This window comes from Schistocerca piceifrons, chromosome 5, assembly GCF_021461385.2.
Source record: "Schistocerca piceifrons isolate TAMUIC-IGC-003096 chromosome 5, iqSchPice1.1, whole genome shotgun sequence".
Classification (NCBI taxonomy): domain Eukaryota; kingdom Metazoa; phylum Arthropoda; class Insecta; order Orthoptera; family Acrididae; genus Schistocerca; species Schistocerca piceifrons.
In genome coordinates this window covers 321,888,902-321,909,985 of record NC_060142.1, presented here as the reverse complement: position 1 = coordinate 321,909,985, position 21,084 = coordinate 321,888,902, and the positions used below count along the sequence as shown (strand labels likewise).

General features: G+C 40.1%; 1 protein-coding gene across 1 annotated transcript in view; it reads left to right on the top strand.

The window, feature by feature from the left end:
• The window catches only part of LOC124798256 (protein misato), an 80,734-nt gene that overhangs the window by 22,504 nt on the left and 37,146 nt on the right, over window positions 1-21,084 (top strand). Inside the window, exon 4 of the mRNA XM_047261575.1 lies at window positions 9,558-9,784. Coding sequence (XP_047117531.1) covers window positions 9,558-9,784 — 227 coding nt within the window. The remainder of the gene's footprint in view (window positions 1-9,557; window positions 9,785-21,084) is intronic.

Sequence of the window (21,084 nt, the reverse complement as noted above, 5' to 3'; positions counted from 1 at the left end):
TCTGTTTGGGGCTAGGTTTGGGGACAGTGCCTGTATATGAAAGCCATGGAGAGACACTGTGCATACTGGGTAAGGGAGTTCTTGTCACTGCAGATATGCTGTTCTTGGGTGGCCATGCTGTATGGGAGGGATTTTTTGGTGAGAAGGGGATGACAGCTGTCAAAATGCAGATACTGTTGGTTGTTGGTGGGTTTAATGTCAACAGAGGTGCTGTATTCCAACCTGGAGTTTCCATTGTTCGATATAAACATAAAAATATATAAAATATATAAAGCCATACAATCCTAACTGAATCAGTTCATAAATTCAGGCCAGAGGAGGTGCAATGTCATGCTGATAAGTGGGCTCAGACTGTCAAGTTCATTATAAATTTGCATAGATTTTGTAATCACTGAAATAAAATCACATATCCTCTCAATAAAATTTATGTGTATACAGGTAGACACCATTATATGCTTGTTCGTTATCCATGTTTTTGCTTATACATTATTTTAGTTTTAAGTCTAGTGCTGGCAGTTGTTTACAGTATGTGGAAGCACTAATGCATCTTCTGTCATGTTTGTCAAGACATGAATCATCAGTTCAGATCAGTAGAGGTGTGAAGTTGCGCTTGACAGGATCTGAACAAAAATGTTGAATATAAGGAAAGAAAGTGTGCCTTTGGAGGGAAAGAAGCATGTACAAATATCACATTCATTAGAAATAAAGTTAGAAGTTTCGGATCTCTAAGAGAAAAGTGAGAATATTGTTGACATTTAGTGTGCTTTGGGACTTAATGAAACCACTGTGGGGACTATTCATGATAATACAGAATCAGTTCAAAAAACTGTTTGATCTTCAACTAAATTAAGTATGCCTAGAGTGCTCTAATATCACTCAGAGGTCATGGAAATAATGGAAAAAATGCTGGGTTATTGGACTGAGCACCACAACCAGCAGCATATGCCTCTCACTGGAGCTTCTATTCAGGCTAAAGCCAAGAGCTTGTATGCAGATTTAACAAGAGGAGAGGAACATACAGCACATTTCTCAGCAGATCACAACATTAAAAAGACATGAAAGGCAGCTGCAGCTGATGAAGTTGGATCCGAGGATTTTAAAAAGTGCTTTAAAGAAATTATGACAGAAAAAGGCTGTACTATGAAGTGGGCTTATTTGGAAGTGAATGCCTAGCCACACACATTCATTCTATTAAAGAAAAAACAGCACCTGGATATAACACTTCCAATTACCAATGCACTGTCCTTTTAGGAGGAAATGGTGCAAGGGATTGCAGATTAAAACCCCTTATAATCTACCACTCTCAAAGTCCCAGGGTGCTGAAGGGTTGTGAAATGGAGTAAAAGACTTATGCTATTTTCAGTGGCTATTTTGTTAATGAACTGAACAGAGAACTAAAGACCCACTGTGAGAAAGAAAAAAATCCCTTTCAAAATTCTTCTCCTCTTTGACAATGTTCTCAGCCACCCACTTCCCATTACTGAGTCAGATCAAGACACTGAAGTCCTGTTTCTGCCACTCAATACTGCATCTACCCTGCAACCCATGGATCAAGTAGTTATTTCTACATTCAAGGCATACTGTTTGCATAAAACTTTCTCAAGTCTCATATCAGGATGTCATTCAGATGATAGACTTACCTTCACGATTTTCTGGTGGCAGTTTAATATTAAGGACAATTGACTTTATTAGAGATTCATGGGTGATATCACTCCAGATTGTGTAGTTGGTGTGTGTAGAAAACTGCAATTCAGTGCTGTGTCAGTGCTAGAAGATGAATGATCTGTGATATCAGTGTTGCTGTGAGAAAAATTTCAAACATGGCACGGCAGATTGGATTTCACAGCTGTCAATATAGAGAATGTCTGTTACCTCGTAAACTCTCATTATGTGTATCTGAGTGATGAAGATTTGTATGTAAGAAAATCCATTATGGAAACTGACTATAGCACCATCAAATTCTTCCAGTGTAGTTGATCCAGACACAATTTAGGTTGTAGATGGACTTTATGAAAACAGTTTTAATGTATTAATGTGTGTTTGAGTATTGTATTTTTGAATGCATTAATTTGGCACTAAAATGACTTTTGTATAAATGATAATGGTTATTTTTAGTAGAACTACTAAGAAACTCTTCTTTTTTAAACTCAGTGTGTGAATAAATGAGAATCTAATCCCCTCATTTTAAATATAAAATGACTTTTGATTCACATGAATTTGGTATGTGCTGCAATTCAGCAGAATGTAACTGTCACATATAATGAGATTTAGCTGTTTTCATAAAGTCATAGTCAGTTTTTCATAGGCCCAATCAGCAAATCCTTTTACACACAGCAGTGAGTCAATAAAGGCTTTACATCAGGCAACAGCTGTCCTCCGTAGATATGTAACTATAATGAAAAATTTAAGTTTTGCCTTAATATAAACATTACCAGAAAAATGTTATTGGCCAAATAGCCACTTACAGAGTAAAACAATTGTTTGAGTGGAAATATTTTAAATTCTACTTTAAATTTATTTTTGTCTTCTAACTTCCAGCCTGGCTGCTGGTGTCAAGTTTAATACCAATATGGCTCACATGCCTTTGTGTGTTTATTCTTTTTATTCACTGAGTATTGAGTGCTGTGCTATTTCAGGTATTTAACTATGAAAGTCAACATGTCTGAAAATATGTAGGGTGAGCCCTGATATATAAAAACACACATATATATGCACTGCCTGACAAAGAAAGTAAAGCACCCAGAAGGGAAAGAGGAAGAAAAATAAAACTTCATGGATTTAGAAGGTATGTGATGTTATTTCACTGATTACAAAATATATACACATACACATTTACAATGAACTTGGCAGTACAAGAGCCCACTTATTGGTATGCCCTTGCACCCCCACCCCCTCCACCTCCCCTCCAGTGATCTAGATGCATGTACTGATCTGGTTGGGAAGGGTGTTATAAAGCCATTTTATTCTCTTCTGAGTCAAGCAAGCCTGTAACTGTTGTAATTTGCCCTTGATATCCTGGATACTGGCAGTGGGTCGAAGTTAAAATCTGAGCCAATCTCACACATGTTCTATCAGGGACAGATCTGTGGATCTTTTTGGGCACAGGAGTACCTCAATATCACTCAGACAGTTCGTAGAGATATGTGCCTAGTGTGGCCGAGCACTGTCCTGTTGAAAAAGGCTACCATGACACTTGTCACATAAGAGGTAACATTTGAGGATGCAGGATGTCTGTGACATATTGTTGTGCTGCCGGAGTTCCCTCAATCACAGACCTAAAAAGACATACACAATGATTCCCCACACACCATGGCACCTGGGGTAATGCAACTGTGCTCTCCAAAACATTGAGAGGATGGGACCTCTCCCCAGGTCACTGCATACTTGCCGACTGTGGTCATCATAGCCAGTGTAGAACCACAATTCATTGCTGAACACAATGTGATGACAATACTAAACATTTACATGCTCACTGATGTTGTGTACATTTATGAAGCTACATTTGTGTCTGACCGTGTCTTCTGGGTGTTTTGCTTTTTTCCTCAGGCATTCTGTATAGTGAAGGTACACTGATGAGCCAAAACATTATGACTACCTGCCTAATGGCTTATTTGTCTGTCTCCAGAATGAAATATATCACTGATTCTGTGTATCAGGGATCCGACAGTTTATTGGTAGGTTTTTGGATGTATGTGGCATTAGATGTCTATGCACAGATCATGTGATTCGTGTAAATAATGGGCTGCTGATTTGCATATGTGGTAATGACACCTGATAATGACCTAGATGGGTTGTATATGAATTACATCAAGAGAATTTGGTCACTCAGACATCAATGTGAGTTTACTATAATGCTCCTCACACCACCAGAGCACGGTTCTGACTCTGGGACATGGACAGTTATACTGCTAAAAGATGATGTCACTATTGGGGAAGACTTCAACCATTAAGGGATGATGGGGTCTGCAGCTATCAGTGTGTCTTTGATTGCTACCACAGTTCCCATGCAAGTGCAGGAGAATGTCTCCCATGGCATAATACTGTTCCCACCAGCCTGTGGCCATGGCATGCAGCATGTTTCGAGCTACTGTTCACTTGGATGACGGCATTTGTGGAGACAACTGTCAACTTAGTGTAGCAAAAATGTTATTCGCATGAAGAGCCAACACATTTCCATTGATCGACGATTGAATCCTGATTATCCCTTGCCCACTGCAGTCATAATTGACAATGTCTTTGGGTCCATATATGAACATGTAGGGGTGGTCTGCTGCGGAGCTCCATGTTCGACAATGTATGATGATCATTGTGCTCTGGAACAATTGCACATGCACCAGCATTGTGCTCTTTTGGCAGAGATGCCACAGATCATCATCTATTCTACTTTATGGAGCAGACAAGCCTCTGAACCCCACATTCTTTGAAGAGTTGTGAACATCCAACCATTTAGCACCTATTGGTAGTTTCACTGCCCTCCTACCTCTTTCTGTAGATGCTCACAACAGTAACACGTGAACATTCTACAAGTTTTGCCGTTTTCGAGATACTCCTTTGTCCTTTGTCAAAATCACTTATCTCTACAGATTTCCCCATTTGCAGCCCGTGTCTTTCTAGGGTGAACTTCCATCCTTGTCTGCTCTGCTTAAATACTATTGTTAGTGCATCACGTGCTTGTGATGCCACCAGGCGACATCCAGTGTCATGGTGGGCAGTGGCCAAAATGTTTTGGCTAATCATTATACTATTAGTGTTTTAAGCTTTCTGAATATGGTTTGCAGTGTGTCGGAATGACTATTCACATAGCCTCTCCTGCAGTGAAAAGTTTGTTTAAGGTGCAAGTGGTGAAACCCAAAATATTATTCCATGTATTGCAAGTGCAGGAGTTGTTAAGTTTCACTCGTGGAGGTAAGTGGGTAGCCCAAGTCACGGACAGCTAGAAGGCACTTGAATCCTTTATAAATTTCCAATAGTTTACTACAGAAAAATGTCTCATGTAAGGTGGGCAATGTGTGGTGGGCATCAAACCCACAATCAGTGTTGCATGGCATGTAGATGAGATGTAGCTAGCACTCCATATGTCCAGCTCGGATTGATGCAGGGTGACCTTATGAGGCTTGTGTTCCTGGACAGCCATACTGTGTTGGAAACAATGCATATAAAGGATACAGGTTTCCTTAAAGCACATAATAAATGAATTCTTTGCACCAGGGAAATTTCCAAAGTTTTTAAAACAGGAAACAGTTGCATCTCTGCTAAAGAAGGTAATGCAGACGACATAGAAAATTACCAGCCCATTTCCCTGCTATCACTATTCACAAAAATAGTAGAATTAATTATGACAGATTAATTAATTACTTGAATAAATACAACATTTTAAGTGAATCACAGTTTGGTGTCCAAAATTAGTAAAGTACAGAATCAGCTGTAGTAGAATTCATAAAAGCGATACCTTTGATGGTCGTGGCCAAGATGAGTGCATCACAGGCATATTTTTAGATCTTTCTAAGGCCTTTGATACAGCTGACTGTAGGATACTATTACATAAATAAGCTAGAAGCATTAGAAATAAGAGAAGTAGCTAATGACTGTTTCTGATCATAGCTAACAGACATGGTACAAAGTCAAGTAATGGAAACTCCAGGTTGAAATATCATCATATTAAGAAAAGGATAGATTGCTACTCACCATAAAGCAGAGCAGCTATGGTGAGTAGCAATCTATCCTTCCCTAATATTTTCAATAGGGGTACAAAGAGTAGTGATAACACATACCTCAAATAAATCTAAATTTTTAGTAAAACATGTATCAGAACCAAAACACATTAATGTAGGAGTTCCTCAGCATAGCATATTAGGACCAATACTGTTCCTAATATACACTGATCAGCCAGAACCTTATGACCTACTATGGATATAAACCCATCCAGGCAATAACAGTTTCACCTGGTGAGGAATGACTGCTAGTCAGACACACGCATGGTGGATGTAGTATCAGTGAGTGTGCTGTCCGCGTACAGAATGGGGAAGGCACGCGATCTTTCTGAGCTTGACTGAGGGCAGATTGTGATGGCCCAGAGGCTTGGCATGAACATTTCAGAAACTGAGTGACTTGTCCGGTGTTCAAGGAGTGCTGTGGTTGGTGTCTTCAACACATGGTGAAACCAAGGTGAGACTGTGTTCAGATGTCGTGTGGTTGGGCAGTCAGCCATCATTACAGATGTTGTACACCATAGGCTGGGCAGACTGGTAAAACAGGATGGGTGGCAAACTGTGGCAGAACAAATATCAGACTTTAATAGTGGGCAGAGTACAAGAGTGTCTGAACACGTAGTGCACTGAACTTTCCTAACAATGGGCCTCCACAGCCAATGATCCATGCATGTGCCAATGTTAACACCACAACATTGGCAACTACGATTGAAATGGACACGTGGCCATCAGCACTGAACACTTGTGCAGTGGCAGAGTGTTGTATGGACTGATGAATCCCAATACTTTCTTCATAATGCTGGTCTCGTGAACTGACATACGTCCGGGAGAGTGGTGTGTTGACCACAAGCCCCACCATATTCACATCCAGTGACGCCTGTGGGCTGAGGATGACATGGCTACCAGTCAGTACCATTGGGCTTTCATGGCCTGTGTGGTGGAGTTTAGGTTTTAGGTGACTTGTGTGTGTCAGTGTAGTGCCGACTTCCTCCAGCAACCTACCAAGGCCTCATTGCTTCCATGTGATGATGCATCACCATTTTTATCAATGCCAAAGATGGACATACCAGCTATTAGGCTTATATTTACCAAGAGAGAATAAACTTGAAACTCAAAACAACATTTTCTACGAGAAATAAAACTGTGCAATAAATTGCCAAAGGAGATTAAAGAAATTGCTAAAACAAATAATGTTCTGGCTGATCAGAGTACAGGGTGTTTATAAATGAATATCAGGGTTTTAATGCTTTATAATATTTATTATATTAAACTTACAATTATAAATGATATGTCGAATGAAAGAGCAACTCAGACAGTTTTACCAAGAACCTTATAAATGTTCAATGTGAGCACCATTTGTCACACGGCACACATCGAGTCTATAGCCAAGTTCTTCCCAAACGTTGATAAGTGTGTCTTCAGTGATTGTAGCAACAGCTGCTTCAATCCAGTTTCTTAATTCAGGGAGGTCTGCTGGTAGCGGAGGCTCGTACACACGATCCTTTATGAAGCCCCAAAGGAAAAAATTGGCATGGCGTTAGGTTGGGTGAACATGGAGGCCATGCAAAGCAAGCTCTGTCATTGTCGTTTGGGAAGAACTCGGCTATAGACTTGATGTGTGCTGTGTGACAAATGATGCTCACATTGAACATTTATAAGGTTCTTGGTAAAACTGTTTGAGTTGCTCTTTCATTTGATATATCATTTATAACTGCAAATTTAATGTAATAAATATTATAAAGCGTTAAAACCCCGATATTCATTTATAAACACCCCATACATCAGTGACTTTACAAGTAGTATTAGTCATGGGGAAAAAATTCTCTTTGCTGATGACAGCAATATTGTAGGCACTGAGAAAACAAGAGAACTCTTTGTGAAGAAAGCAAATGAAACAGTCTGAGAAGTTTACACTTGATCCATAAACAATAAAATGACATTGAACATAAAGAAACTAAAGCCATAAATTTCGTTTTGAAGAGGGAAAATGACACTGTTGAATGTAGATGGCACCTCTATAGGCTGTGTAACAAATGCAGGATTTTAGAGTCTTATCATTAGTGTATGACAGCCACTGTCTTTTAGTTACAGACTATTCATATATACACCCATTTCCTAGCTATGGCATTTTTTTGCGGGAAACAATTACACAAAATATGAACACAATTTTCAGATTGCAGAAAAGGGTCATAAGAATAATAACCAAAAATAGTAGTCAACCTCACTGTCAAGATCTGTTTGAAACACTGGGGATTTTAATTGCACCATGTGAGTGTATTTACCAATCAGTTGTACATCAAAAATAACATTGATAGTTAATGCACAAACAGCTCTGTCCATGACCATTGAACAAGATCTAGACTGAACTTATATTTACCAAGAGAGAATAAACTTAAAACCCAAAGCAACATTTTCTACAAGGGAATAAAACTGTACAATAAATTGCCAGAGGAGATTAAAGAAATTGCTAAAACATACTTATTTAAAAAATCAGTTAAAAGTACCTGTTAAGCAATATATCCTGCACATTGAATGATTACCAAGATGACATAGAGTAGCAGTTTGGTAAGAAATGCAACACAAATAAATAATAATGATAATAAAACATCTACTATTCCATGGAACACTTCCACATTATATATTTTTTCCGTCTTTCTTTCTTTTCTGGAAAAACATACTGTTCAATGTATAATACTAACACCTTATCTCTTTTATAAGCTCAGCATCTCACTTGTTAAAGAGGGATGCTGACTCAGTTTTTCGGGCTGGCAAATGGTAAGTTGTGGTACACAAAAGGGTTCTGACATAAGCTAGTACTGCATGTAATGTTATGAAACAATGTGTGTAGTGTATCCAATGACTGGGAGTAAGAAATGAATGAACAGTTTAGCATTAGCCTTTTACATGATTAAATAACTTATTTGTAAAACAGTATTGTACACTAGGGATAAACTGAATGAGGTAGCAGTGTTTTAAACAGTATGTCCTTGTTTTCAGAAGGATAGATGCCCCAATCTTTATCCAGCCATCATGATTTGGGTTTTCTGTGGTTTCCCCAGATTATTTCAGGCAAATGCCAGGATGGTTCCTACTGTAAGGTCATGACCAACTACCTGTCCAATTCTTGTCATAATAGACCTATAAGTAAATGTCTGTATATGTGAATCACTTTATTTCTGTTATTCTTAAATTATAATACCAAGACATGTTCAATATCCTTGTAAAAGAGACCCACTGATCAGTAAAACTACTACTACTACTACTACTACTACTAGTACTGCTGCTACTGGTTTGAAATGAAGGAAGATCAATCATGGAATCCGGTGCCAACACATAGCCTACTTCTTTTGAATAACTCCTAGCTGACAACCTATTTTATGTTCTTATACAAGAAATGTACCACAATAAAGAATGTAAAATGCCAACATTGCATGAGACAAAGTAAAGAGATTTTGGCTCAATACAGAACATCACCATAAAATGTGACAATTAGAAATAGTACATCACTGCCTCTTCTGTGCTTACTGACCACATTCAAGTTATGAAAATTTCTTCTAACTCCAGAGTTCAGATTGACAAACTCCAGGTTCAGTGTTACAATGATAGTAGGATTCAGTAATCATACAGGCAAAGTTTCAATATCACCTAATGTACCATAAATAATAATAAATCATTTCACCTTATGAAAGTCACTTGATAAATTTTTATTTTCCATTGGTTAAAATACTTAAAAGTATATTATATATTTAATTTATTTTTACTGTTGTTTTATTCAGACATTTCTTTCTTCTATGAATTCAGTAAAAAATGTGAAGAATGCTACACTAGTTACTTTTTTTCCCATTACAGCTTTGAAGATTTATGATCTTGATAATGAAGTCAATGTATGGTCAGACTTCTTGCGAACTCGTTATCATCCAAGGACAACAACAGTTATAAATAAATATCAGCATGGAAATTCTGCTCAGACCTTTGATGTATATAATTATGGACTAAGTTTATGGAAGACACATGATTTTGAAGAAGAATTTACAGACAAGATCCGTCAGTTTGTTGAAGAATGTGATAGTATGCAGGTTTGGAAAATTAAGCCCAGTTATTAGTTGTATAAATAATATAAGTTTGGTGTTTTTTACATTGGACCATGATGGTTTAAAAATTTACCTCCCATTATTTTGTCATATTTATTTTACAGAAAAATAGGATAAATATTTCCACAAAGGATAGAGTAAAATTTAAAGTAATGGCTAATAAAATAATTGCATGAAGGGATGCAGTAAAATTTAAAGTAATGGCTAACATTCTATGCTGTTTTTGCTCACTGTTGAAGTATGTTATGGATACACCCACAATGTAAAATATTCTGGCTAGTTCCCTCAACTACTGATGTATTTATTTATTTATTTTATTTATTTATTTATTTATTGTTCCGTGGTACCAAATTAAGGAGAAGTCTCCATGGCCATGGAACGAGTCAATACATGAAATTATAACACGATAGTAGAAACAGATAAAATGAAATATAAGAAACATATTCAGGTGACAAGTCGTAAATTTAAATAAAGAAAATCAACAATGTAACACTGGAATTTGCTTAATTTTTTAGCTCTTCCAGGAGCTCCTTGACAGAATAGAAGGAGTGAGCCATGAGGAAACTCTTCAGTTTAGACTTAAAAGAGTTTGGGCTACTGCTAAGATTTTTGAGTTCTTGTGGTAGCTTATTGAAAATGGATGCAGCAGAATACTGCACTCCTTTCTGCATAAGAGTCAAGGAAGTGCATTCCACATGCAGATTTGATTTCTGCCTAGTATTAACTGAGTGAAAGCTGCTAACTCTTGGGAATAAGCTAATATTGCTAACAACAAACGACATTAAAGAAAATATATACTGTGGGGGCAATGTCAGAATTCCCAGACTTTGAATAGGGGTCGACAAGAGATCCTTGAACTTACAGTACATTACAGTATCTTTCAGTCTATTGTCCACTCTAAGAAAGAAGTCCCCAAAGATTTGCCTTTAGCTTTCGGAAGAGGTGAAAATTTTTTGGTTGTGCGTGACTGAGTAATGTGTCAAAACTTAGCAATGAAACATTATAATAAACTCCAGTGTGTTCTAGGAAATATGCAGTCTTGGTCTTGCAGTTTCGTCCAAAGCATGATTTTTTTGTGTTATGGATACAACACAGTTCATTTTTACCACACCAGCAAGCACAAGACACTGAGTTACAAGGGGTCTTCCTCCCTCCCACCACTAGAAATAACTGCACCGTGCATGTGTCCGGATTGTTACTTACGACCCTGGCTGGGCATACCGTTACCTTCTCTCTATGGCAGCTTCATAATTCCTCCTTTGCCATCTCGGTGTACTAGTTTCTAGTTGCCGAGATCAGCAATACTTCTTTAGTTTTCACTTCCACAAACTTGCTCAACACTCCCCACTTCACTGGATGTGGGAGGTCTGTGTAACACTTGAAACCTCGCATTCTTCCCCATAACTTGGAATTGGACCAAAATATACACTCGTGCGCGGTCAGTTGTTTCCCTTACTGTTGCGACATTGTAGAAAAACGGCAAATTTTGCTCACTGGGCTCCATTATTAAATATAACCCTGAAGGTAGTTTCTTCTGCGCCTTGCGCAACCTGCGTAAATATTGGTCCGGTGGTAACAAATCGGTACATATCTGGCCTTGCAGTGCGTGATGCGGTGCTTCTTGCGGATTCGTTATTACTCCCTGCACATCTCACACAATGTCAGCTACTCCTTGCAAAAGTCTGGTTAATACCACCCTGCTATTTAGTAATTCTAGATGCCCCTGTAGGGTTCCCAGGTTACGATGTATTACATCTTCCGATGCCTTAGCGTATACCTCTACCTGCCCTGCTAATGCACGGAGCAACCATATGTAATTAAGGACTTCCCCTTCCAATGTCCCTATCTGTGTTGCATGCCAAGCTTCGTTGAGCGTACTCTCCTCTGTGAGTTGCCTCACTGCTTCCACCTTGTTTTCAGTTCTTTTATATCGCTTTCATCTGCGGTTCCAAAAACTGCCTTTAAAATTTTTCCCTCTGCATTCAGCCATCCTCGTTTCCGTCTTACCTGTGGCACCGCTTCCTCCATCCGTCCTCCCTGCTTCTGTAGCATCTTATAAGCCACATGCAATTTCTTATACTCCCCTGCAGCTTCCTTTGGCATTCCCTTGCCCTCTGCACATTGCCTAAGCTCTTCGAACACTTCCTCAAGCCTCCTTACTTCATTCTGCTTTTCCCATACGTTCCATACCAACCTTAATGCCCACTGGTGACTCGACACCACCACATCTTCCTGCCTTAAGTACAGCGCACCCCCATCCAGGTGCTGCACCTGTAAGGCATCCACCCCAATGATGAAGAGATGAATCACTACCAATGCTTCCCCTTTCGGTGAGCTGAGGACAGGGATCACCATCACCCTTCCTCCCTCTTCAAAAGAACTGTTGTCCACAGCTGGCTATATTCGAAAATACGTATAACATATGAAACTACAATGCCTAATTACTCTACGCAAACCCAATGATACGTGACATGAAAACAAAAAAACTACAAATACTCTACTACTTTCTGGATCGAAAAGCATACGGTACTTCATGCTGTACTGTATCTTCCTGGTTTTCTCTGTGCTTAGCACCTCTCTTTACTCTCTCTTTCTTCTTCTTTCCTTCCTGTGCCACTCCTGGAATCACATCCAGGCAACCCTTAAATGGCTGTAACCACCCACTGTGTACTATTGTTGTCCTAGTTGGCAGCTGAAGCTTAACATTAATGGGGGATGTGGTTTCAACAACTTGGTACGTCCCTTGGTACCTCGTGAGGAACTTCTTTGTTTTCCCTTTTTGCGTATAGGGGCTGGACAGCATTACCCATTGCCCCACTCTATACTGCGGTAAACTTCCTTTCTGCTTTACTGCGTCTTCCTGCCTTTCCCGAGCCTGCATATTCGCCTTTTGTACCCGTTTCCAAACATCCCGAATTCTCCTTGCAAATTGACGTACAGATTCACCGGTCCTTCCTTCTGTAGCTTCACTAAATCAAATGGTGACAGCATTTTAAACCCATACACTACCTCATATGGAGACAAACCGGTATTTGTATGGACTTTTGCATTGTATGTGCACACAATATGCTTCAAATACTTGTCCCACTGATGGTGATGAGAATCCACATAAAAACTCAGCATCATCCCGATTTTTGTGTGTACCCGTTCTGTCCTTCCATTGGCCTGTGGATGCAATGTGCTCAACTTCTTTACGTTCAACAATTTACATCTACATCTACATTTATACTCCGCAAGCCACCCAACGGTGTGTGGCGGAGGGTCACTTTACGTGCCACTGTCATTACCTCCCTTTCCTGTTCCAGTCGCGTATGGTTCGCGGGAAGAACGACTGTCTGAAAGCCTCCGTGCGCGATCTAATCTCTCTAATTTTACCAACGTGATCTCCTCGGGAGGTATAAGTAGGGGGAAGCAATATATTCGATACCTCATCCAGAAACGCACCCTCTCGAGTCCTGGCAAGCAAGCTACACCATGATGCAGAGCGCCTCTCTTGCAGAGTCTTCCACTTGAGTTTGTTAAACATCTCCGTAAAGCTATCACGGTTACCAAATAACCCTGCGACAAAACACGCCGCTCTTCTTTGGATCTTCTCTGTCTCCTCCGTCAACCCGATCTGGTACGGATCCCACACTGATGAGCAGTACTCAAGTATAGGTCGAACGAGTGTTTTGTAAGCCACCTCCTTTGTTGATGGACTACATTTTCTAAGGACTCTCCCAATGAATCTCAACCTGTACCCGCCTTACCAACAATTAATTTTATATGATCATTCCACTTCAAATCGTTCCGCACGCATACTCCCAGATATTTTACAGAAGTAACTGCTACCAGTGTTTGTTCCACTATCATATAATCATACAATAAAGGATCCTTCTTTCTATGTATTCGCAATACATTACATTTGTCTATGTTAAGGGTCAGTTGCCACTCCCTGCACCAAGTGCCTATCCGCTGCAGATCTTCCTGCATTTCGCTACAATTTTCTAATGCTGCAACTTCTCTGTATACTACAGCATCATCCGCGAAAAGCCGCATGGAACTTCCGACACTATCTCCTAGGTCATTTATATATATTGTGAAAAGCAATGGTCCCATAACACTCCCCTGTAGCACGCCAGAGGTTACTTTAACGTCTGTAGACGTCTCTCCATTGATAACAACATGCTGTGTTCTGTTTGCTAAAAACTCTTCAATCCAGCCACACAGCTGGTCTGATATTCCGCAGGCTCTTACTTTGTTTATCAGGCGACAGTGCGGAACTGTATCGAACGCCTTCCGGAAGTCAAGAAAAATAGCATCTACCTGGGAGCCTGTATCTAATATTTTCTGGGTCTCATGAACAAATAAAGCGAGTTGGGTCTCTCACGATCGCTGTTTCCGGAATCCATGTTGATTCCTACATAGTAGATTCTGGGTTTCCAAAAACGACATGATACTCGAGCAAAAAACATGTTCTAAAATTCTACAACAGATCGACGTCAGAGATATAGGTCTATAGTTTTTGCGCATCTGCTCGACGACCCATCTTGAAGACTGGGACTACCTGTGCTCTTTTCCAATCATTTGGAATCTTCCGTTCCTCTAGAGACTTGCGGTACACGGCTGTTAGAAGGGGGGCAAGTTCTTTCGCGTACTCTGTGTAGAATCGAATTGGTATCCCGTCAGGCCCAGTAGACTTTCCTCTGTTGAGTGATTCCAGTTGCTTTTCTATTCCTTGGACACTTATTTCGATGTCAGCCATTTTTTCGTTTGTGCGAGGATTTAGAGAAGGAACTGCAGTGCAGTCTTCCTCTGTGAAACAGCTTTGGAAAAAGGTGTTTAGTATTTCAGCTTTACGCGTGTCATCCTCTGTTTCAATGCCATCATCATCCCGGAGTGTCTGGATATGCTGTTTCGAGCCACTTACTGATTTAACGTAAGACCAGAACTTCCGAGGATTTTCTGTCAAGTCGGTACATAGAATTTTACTTTCGAATTCACCGAACGCTTCGCGCATAGCCCTCCTTACGCTAACTTTGACATCGTTTAGCTTCTGTTTGTCTGAGAGGTTTTGGCTGCGTTTAAACTTGGAGTGAAGCTCTCTTTGCTTTCGCAGTAGTTTCCTAACTTTGTTGTTGTACCACGGTGGGTTTTTCCCGTCCCTCAAAGTTTTACTCGGCACGTACCTGTCTAAAACGCATTTTACGATTGCCTTGAACTTTTTCCCTAAACACTCAACATTGTCAGTGTCGGAACAGAAATTTTCGTTTTGATCTGTTAGGTAGTCTGAAATCTGGCTTCTATTACTTTAGCTAAACAGATAAACGTTCCTCCCTTTTTTTATATTCCTATTAACTTCCATATTCAGGGATGCTGCAACGACCTTATGATCACTGATTCCCTGTTCTGCACATACAGAGTCGAAAAGTTCGGGTCTGTTTGTTATCAGTAGGTCCAAGATGTTATCTCCACGAGTCGGTTCTCTGTTTAATTGCTCGAGGTAATTTTCGGATAGTGCACTCAGTATAATGTCACTCGATGCTCTGTCCCTACCACCCGTCCTAAACATCTGAGTGTCCCAGTCTATATCTGGTAAATTGAAATCTCCACCTAAGACTATAACATGCTGAGAAAATTTATGTGAAATGTATTCCAAATTTATAATAATTCACAGGAACTATCCACTTCTACTTCACTACAGGATAAACTACTACTAACAGCGACAAACACTCCAACACCTGTTGCATGCAATCTATCCTTTCTAAACTCCGTCTGTACCTTTGTAAAAATTTCGGCAGAATTTATCTCTGGCTTCAGCCAGCTTTCTGTACCTATAACGATTTCAGCTTCGGTGCTTTCTATCAGCGCTTGAAGTTCCGGTACTTTACCAACGCAGCTTCGACAGTTTACAATTACAATACCAATTGCTGCTTGGTCCCCGCATGTCCTGACTTTGCCCCGCACCCGTTGAGGCTGTTGCCCTTTCTGTACTTGCCCAAGGCCATCTAACCTAAAAAACCGCCCAGCCCACGCCACACAACCCTTGCTACCCGTGTAGTTGCTTGTTGCGTGTAGTGGACTCCTGACTTATCCAGTGGAACCCGAAACCCCACCACCCTATGGCGCAAGTCGAGGAATCTGCAACCCACACGGTTCCTTCATTAAATCGGACATGAAGTTGGTCCCTTGGTCAGTAATTATTGCCTCTGGTACACCAAACTTCAAAATCCATTTGTTTACTAATGCTTGCGTGACCATTGCTGCCTGTTGATTTGGCATAGCCACCATCTCCACATACCTCGAAAAATGGTCTATTATTGTCAGAATGAATCTGTTTCCCGATTGTGTTCGCCTGAAAGGTCCTAATTCATCGATCCCCAGCATAGAGAATGGACCTGTCACTTCCGGCAATCATTGTAGCTGCATCTGTTTCCAGCTCAAATCTGCCCTCTGCACACATGGTATACAATTCTTGACATACTGATCCACATGTACTTTCCTACCTCTCCACCAATACCTCTCCGCCACTTTCCTATTCGTCACGCTACACCCTCCATGACCAGATAACACGTGATCGTGTGCTTCCTTTAAAACCTCATCCCTCAACTTCGCTGGCACTACTACCCTTGGCCCTAATTTCATTTCCCTGTACAGAAGACCATCATACATATTAAATTGTGGCTATGTCCGATAAAATTTACAATTGTTGTCCGTGTCCTGTAATTCTTGCCGACTGCTAGGTCATAACCTATGACTTCTACTTTTGCCGCCTTCCTACTTCGTGCATCCGCATTACCGTGCTTCTTCACAGGCTTGTGCACCACCTCATAGTCAAATTCACCAAGCCTCACAGCCCATCTAGCGAGTCTAATGGACGAGTCCTTCAACCCCAACAACCACTTCAATGCAGCATGATCTGTCACAACCCGAAATCTTCTCCCATATAAATAACATTTACAATATGTGATTCCATAGATTACTCAGTTGTTGAGTAATTCCTTTCAGCTGCATTCAACTGCCTAGACGCATAGGCTACAGGATGTTCTTTCCCATCAATTTCCTGACTAAGAAGACACCCTAATGCTTGATTCAATGCATCGCATGCTAGTATAAACTCCTTTTCAAAATCTGGAAACACAAGAACCGGACTTGTTGTTAACACTTCTTACAGTTTGTCAAACACTTTCTGACACTCTTCTGTCCACTCAAATTTCACACCCTTCTGTAACAATTGCGTCAATGACTGTGCTATATCTGCAAAACCCATCATGAACATTTGATAGAAATTGCAAATTCCGATGAATGACTGCCCTTCCTAACTGTTTTCGGTTCCCGAAAATCCCTTACAGCCTGTACCAACCTCGGATCTGTTCACACTCCGTCCTTACTGATAATGTGACCCAAATATTTTACTTCTTCTAATGCAAAATGACACTGCTCCAGGCTCAACGTCAAATGAGCTGCTCTTAACCTCATAAAGACTTCCCCTAACCTCTGTCTATGTTGCTCCATACTACTGGAAAACACTATATTGTCATCCAAATAGATAAATGTATAATCGGCTTTATAACCATCTTATTTCAAATAACATACTGTCAAAGTTGCAGTTCGGATTTCTAAACGGTTCAGATATTGAGAAGGCTATCTACACTTACAGTGAGAATGTGCTTAATTCATTAGTCAGAAAATTGCAGGCAACTGGTATATTTTGTGATCTGTCAAAGGCATTTGACTGTGTAAATCACAATATCCTTTTAAGTAAATTAGAATATTATGGTGTAATAGGAAATACTGCAAAATGGTTCAGATCTTATATCTGTGGCAGGAAACAAAGGGTGTTATTAGGAAAGAGACATGTAATAAGCTATCAGGCATCATCCAACTGGGAACTAATTACATGTGGTGTCCCACAAGGTTCCATTTTAGGGCCCTTACTTTTTCTTGCGTATATCAATGACCTTTCATCAGTAACATTACCAGATGCCAAGTTTGTTTTTTTGCAAATGATACAAACATTGCGATAAATAGCAAATCAAGTGTAGTTTTAGAAAGATCGGCTAATAAAATATTTGTGGACATTAATCACTGGTTCCTAGCCAATTCTTTGTCACTAAACTTTGAAAAAGCACACTACATGCAGTTCAGAACTTGTAAGGGGTGTCCCATGAGTATATGCCTAACATAAAATGACAAGCAGATAGAAGAAGTGGACAGTGTCAAATTCTTGGGATTACAGCTTGATAATAAATTCAACTGGGAAGAGCACACCACAGAACTGCTGAAGCGTCTTAACAAATCTCTATTTGCAATGCGAACAGTGTCAGACATAGGGGATATAAAAATGAAAAAGCTGGCATGCTATGCTTACTTTTATTCCATAATGTCATATGGGATTATTTTTTGGGGTAATTCATCAAGCCAAGCCAAAGTTTTCTAGGCATAAAAACGTGCAGTAAGAGTTATATGTGGTGTGAACTCAAGAGCATCCTGCAGAAGCCTGTTTATGGAACTAGTGATACTAACTACTGCTTCCCAATATATTTATACCTTAATGAAGTTTGTCATTAAAAATATATCACTTTTTCAAACCAACAGCTCAATTCATAGAATCAATACTAGAAATAAGAATAATCTTCACAAGGATTTAAAGTCACTTACTCTTGTACAAAAAGGTGTGCATTATTCAGGAACACACATTTTCAATAACTTACCAGCAGCCATAAAAAGCTTAACCAATGAAATTTAGTTTAAGAGAAGCCTAAAGGATTTATTGCTGGCCAACTCCTCCTACTCCATTGATGAATTTCTCAGTAGAACCAACTGATTTGTGTGTTTGTGGATATAACTACTGCACAATTTCAGTGCAGTAATGTGTTCATTGTAAATAAATGTGTGTGTGTGTGTGTGTGTGTGTGTGTGTGTGTGTGTGTGTGTGTGTGTGTGTGTGTGTCAGTACGATCTAACTTCTGTACCATTTCAGTGCAGTAATGTGTTCATTGTAAATAAGGATTACAGTAGTTCAATTACATGTTTATTACCCTATAAATAAAAAAAAATTAAATTCAGTGCATTAGTGTTTGTAAAATGATTCTTTCACTTGTGGAAGGTACATTAGCTTATTTGTTTCAGTTGTAAATATTTGTCATGTATTATTGTTTTTCTGACATGTTCCACATCGTGGAGGACCTCCTCACCACAGATCAATCGGAATGAAAGTAAATCTAAACTAATCTAATCAGACACTGCCGTGGTTTCAAACCCCTCAAGACACTGTCTAGTAACCTCTGAAATGTTGCCGGAGCGTATTTCAAACCGAATGGCATTCTTATGTACTGGTAATGGCCTCCACGAGTAGAGAAAGCAGTTTTTGGACAATCCTCTGGAGCCACCTCAAACTGATTATAACCACTTGTCAAATCCATCGTAGAAAAGTACTGACACTGACCTACGTGATACAAAGTCTCTGATATGTTTGGAATGGAGTATGCATCCATTACTGTCTTATTATCGAGGTGTTGGTAGTCACAAAAGAACTTGTTTTTCTTAGTTCCATCCATAGGTGTGTTTTTTTTGGCACAACGACAATGCCCGCTCCCCAGCAACTATTACTATGCTCTATAATACTGTCCGGAAGCTGCTGGTCAATGAAATCCTCCACAATCAGCTGCAAATGCCTCGGTATTCTGATTGGTTTATGGTAAACAGGTGCTTCATTCCCTATTGGTATCCTATGTTGAACTAATGGAGTTGCTGGTAATGGCCCTTGTGGAAAAAACAAATCCTTAAATTCCCACAATAATTCTTCCATATGGTCTCTTTCTCCTCCTTTCACACAATGCGGTTCTATCGGCAGTTAGTGGTTGATCGCTTCGCCTACCTCTCGAACACTAGTCTTCATCATTTGGCACATCCAAATTTGCTGCTAAAATTCGTTTCCTCAAATTCGCATCTACAGCTCTAAAATTATCCACGTTCACAGGAACTACTTGCCCATCGTTCCCCTCCTGTACTCGTACAACACTGTGTTTCACGAAACAACCCAATAGACGCAAAACTTCATTATCCTCCAATGGTTCAATAACACATACTGTACCCGCAGGTAGATTTGACTCCACACTTACCCAAAGCGACTTCCCGGTGCCACTAGACATACACTCATACAAATTAAGCCCTAACGCTAATTTAAGCGGTTCAGTTGGTTTCTTCATTACGTTGAACACCTCTCGCGACAGCTCTGCATTGAGAACAGTTTCCTTTAGCTGAAAGAACATTCCACCAAGTTCCACAGTTTGTTGTCCAAGGTCAATTTTGGCATGATGTTGATGCAAAAAATCTACTCTAGGATCATGTCGTAGCCCTTGCTTATGCATGTTACTACGTCCATGCATGCATTAAATCGGACTTTCTCTGTTACTGAGCCCAAAGGCATGACCTCCTTATTCCCCACTCCACGCAACCTATAACATGGTGGATCTAGCTTCCTTTGTCCCATTATATTCGTAGTAGCCACTGACACTTGTGCTCCTGTGTCCAACAAAATCTTAAAACTTTTTAGTTCCTATTGATACTACCACTGAACATTCCACCTCTGCATATGTATTCGTAGCATTGAAATTATATGGGAGCTCCTTTAGGTGGGCCTTGAGCCCCCTCTGCTGTTAATGCTTGTCCTCCTCTCCTATCTCCACTTCTCCATCCTCCCTGCTGCCGATTTCCACCCCTTCCTTTATTCCTCGGTGACTGGGTACATTGCCCCTGAACATGTCCCATGCGACCACACTTAAAACATTTCACACCCGCTGTAAACACTGTTTGCCTCTCGCGTACCCCTGTTGACACGTCTGATTTCTGCACATTGAATTACCAGCTGAATGGCCGAATACAGATCTTTCAGAGTCCCTTCACACACTTTCCGCGACATATGCGCTGGTAACCCTCTCAAAAATACATCGAGTGCCCTTTGCCTGGCCTCCTGCAACAGAACACTATTCGCTTAATCGCTCTGACCCAACTTGTAAGTATACTCATTAATTTCCCTTATCCTGTCCGCAAATTTCTCCATCGTCTTCCTCTGTCTCTTTGACATTGTACTTAACCTCTCTCTCTAAAGTACCGTGCTCTATTCTGTTTTATGTACCTTTGTAAAAGCCCTTCCTTTAACTGCTTAAACTGTCCTGCCTTCCTTAAGGCCTCAGAACACCTTACATATATTTTTTCTTCACCTGTTAATCTAATCATGGCTATATGTAACAACTGCCCATCAGACCAACCATTCATCACCGCTGAAGTCTCCAAGTCCTCCA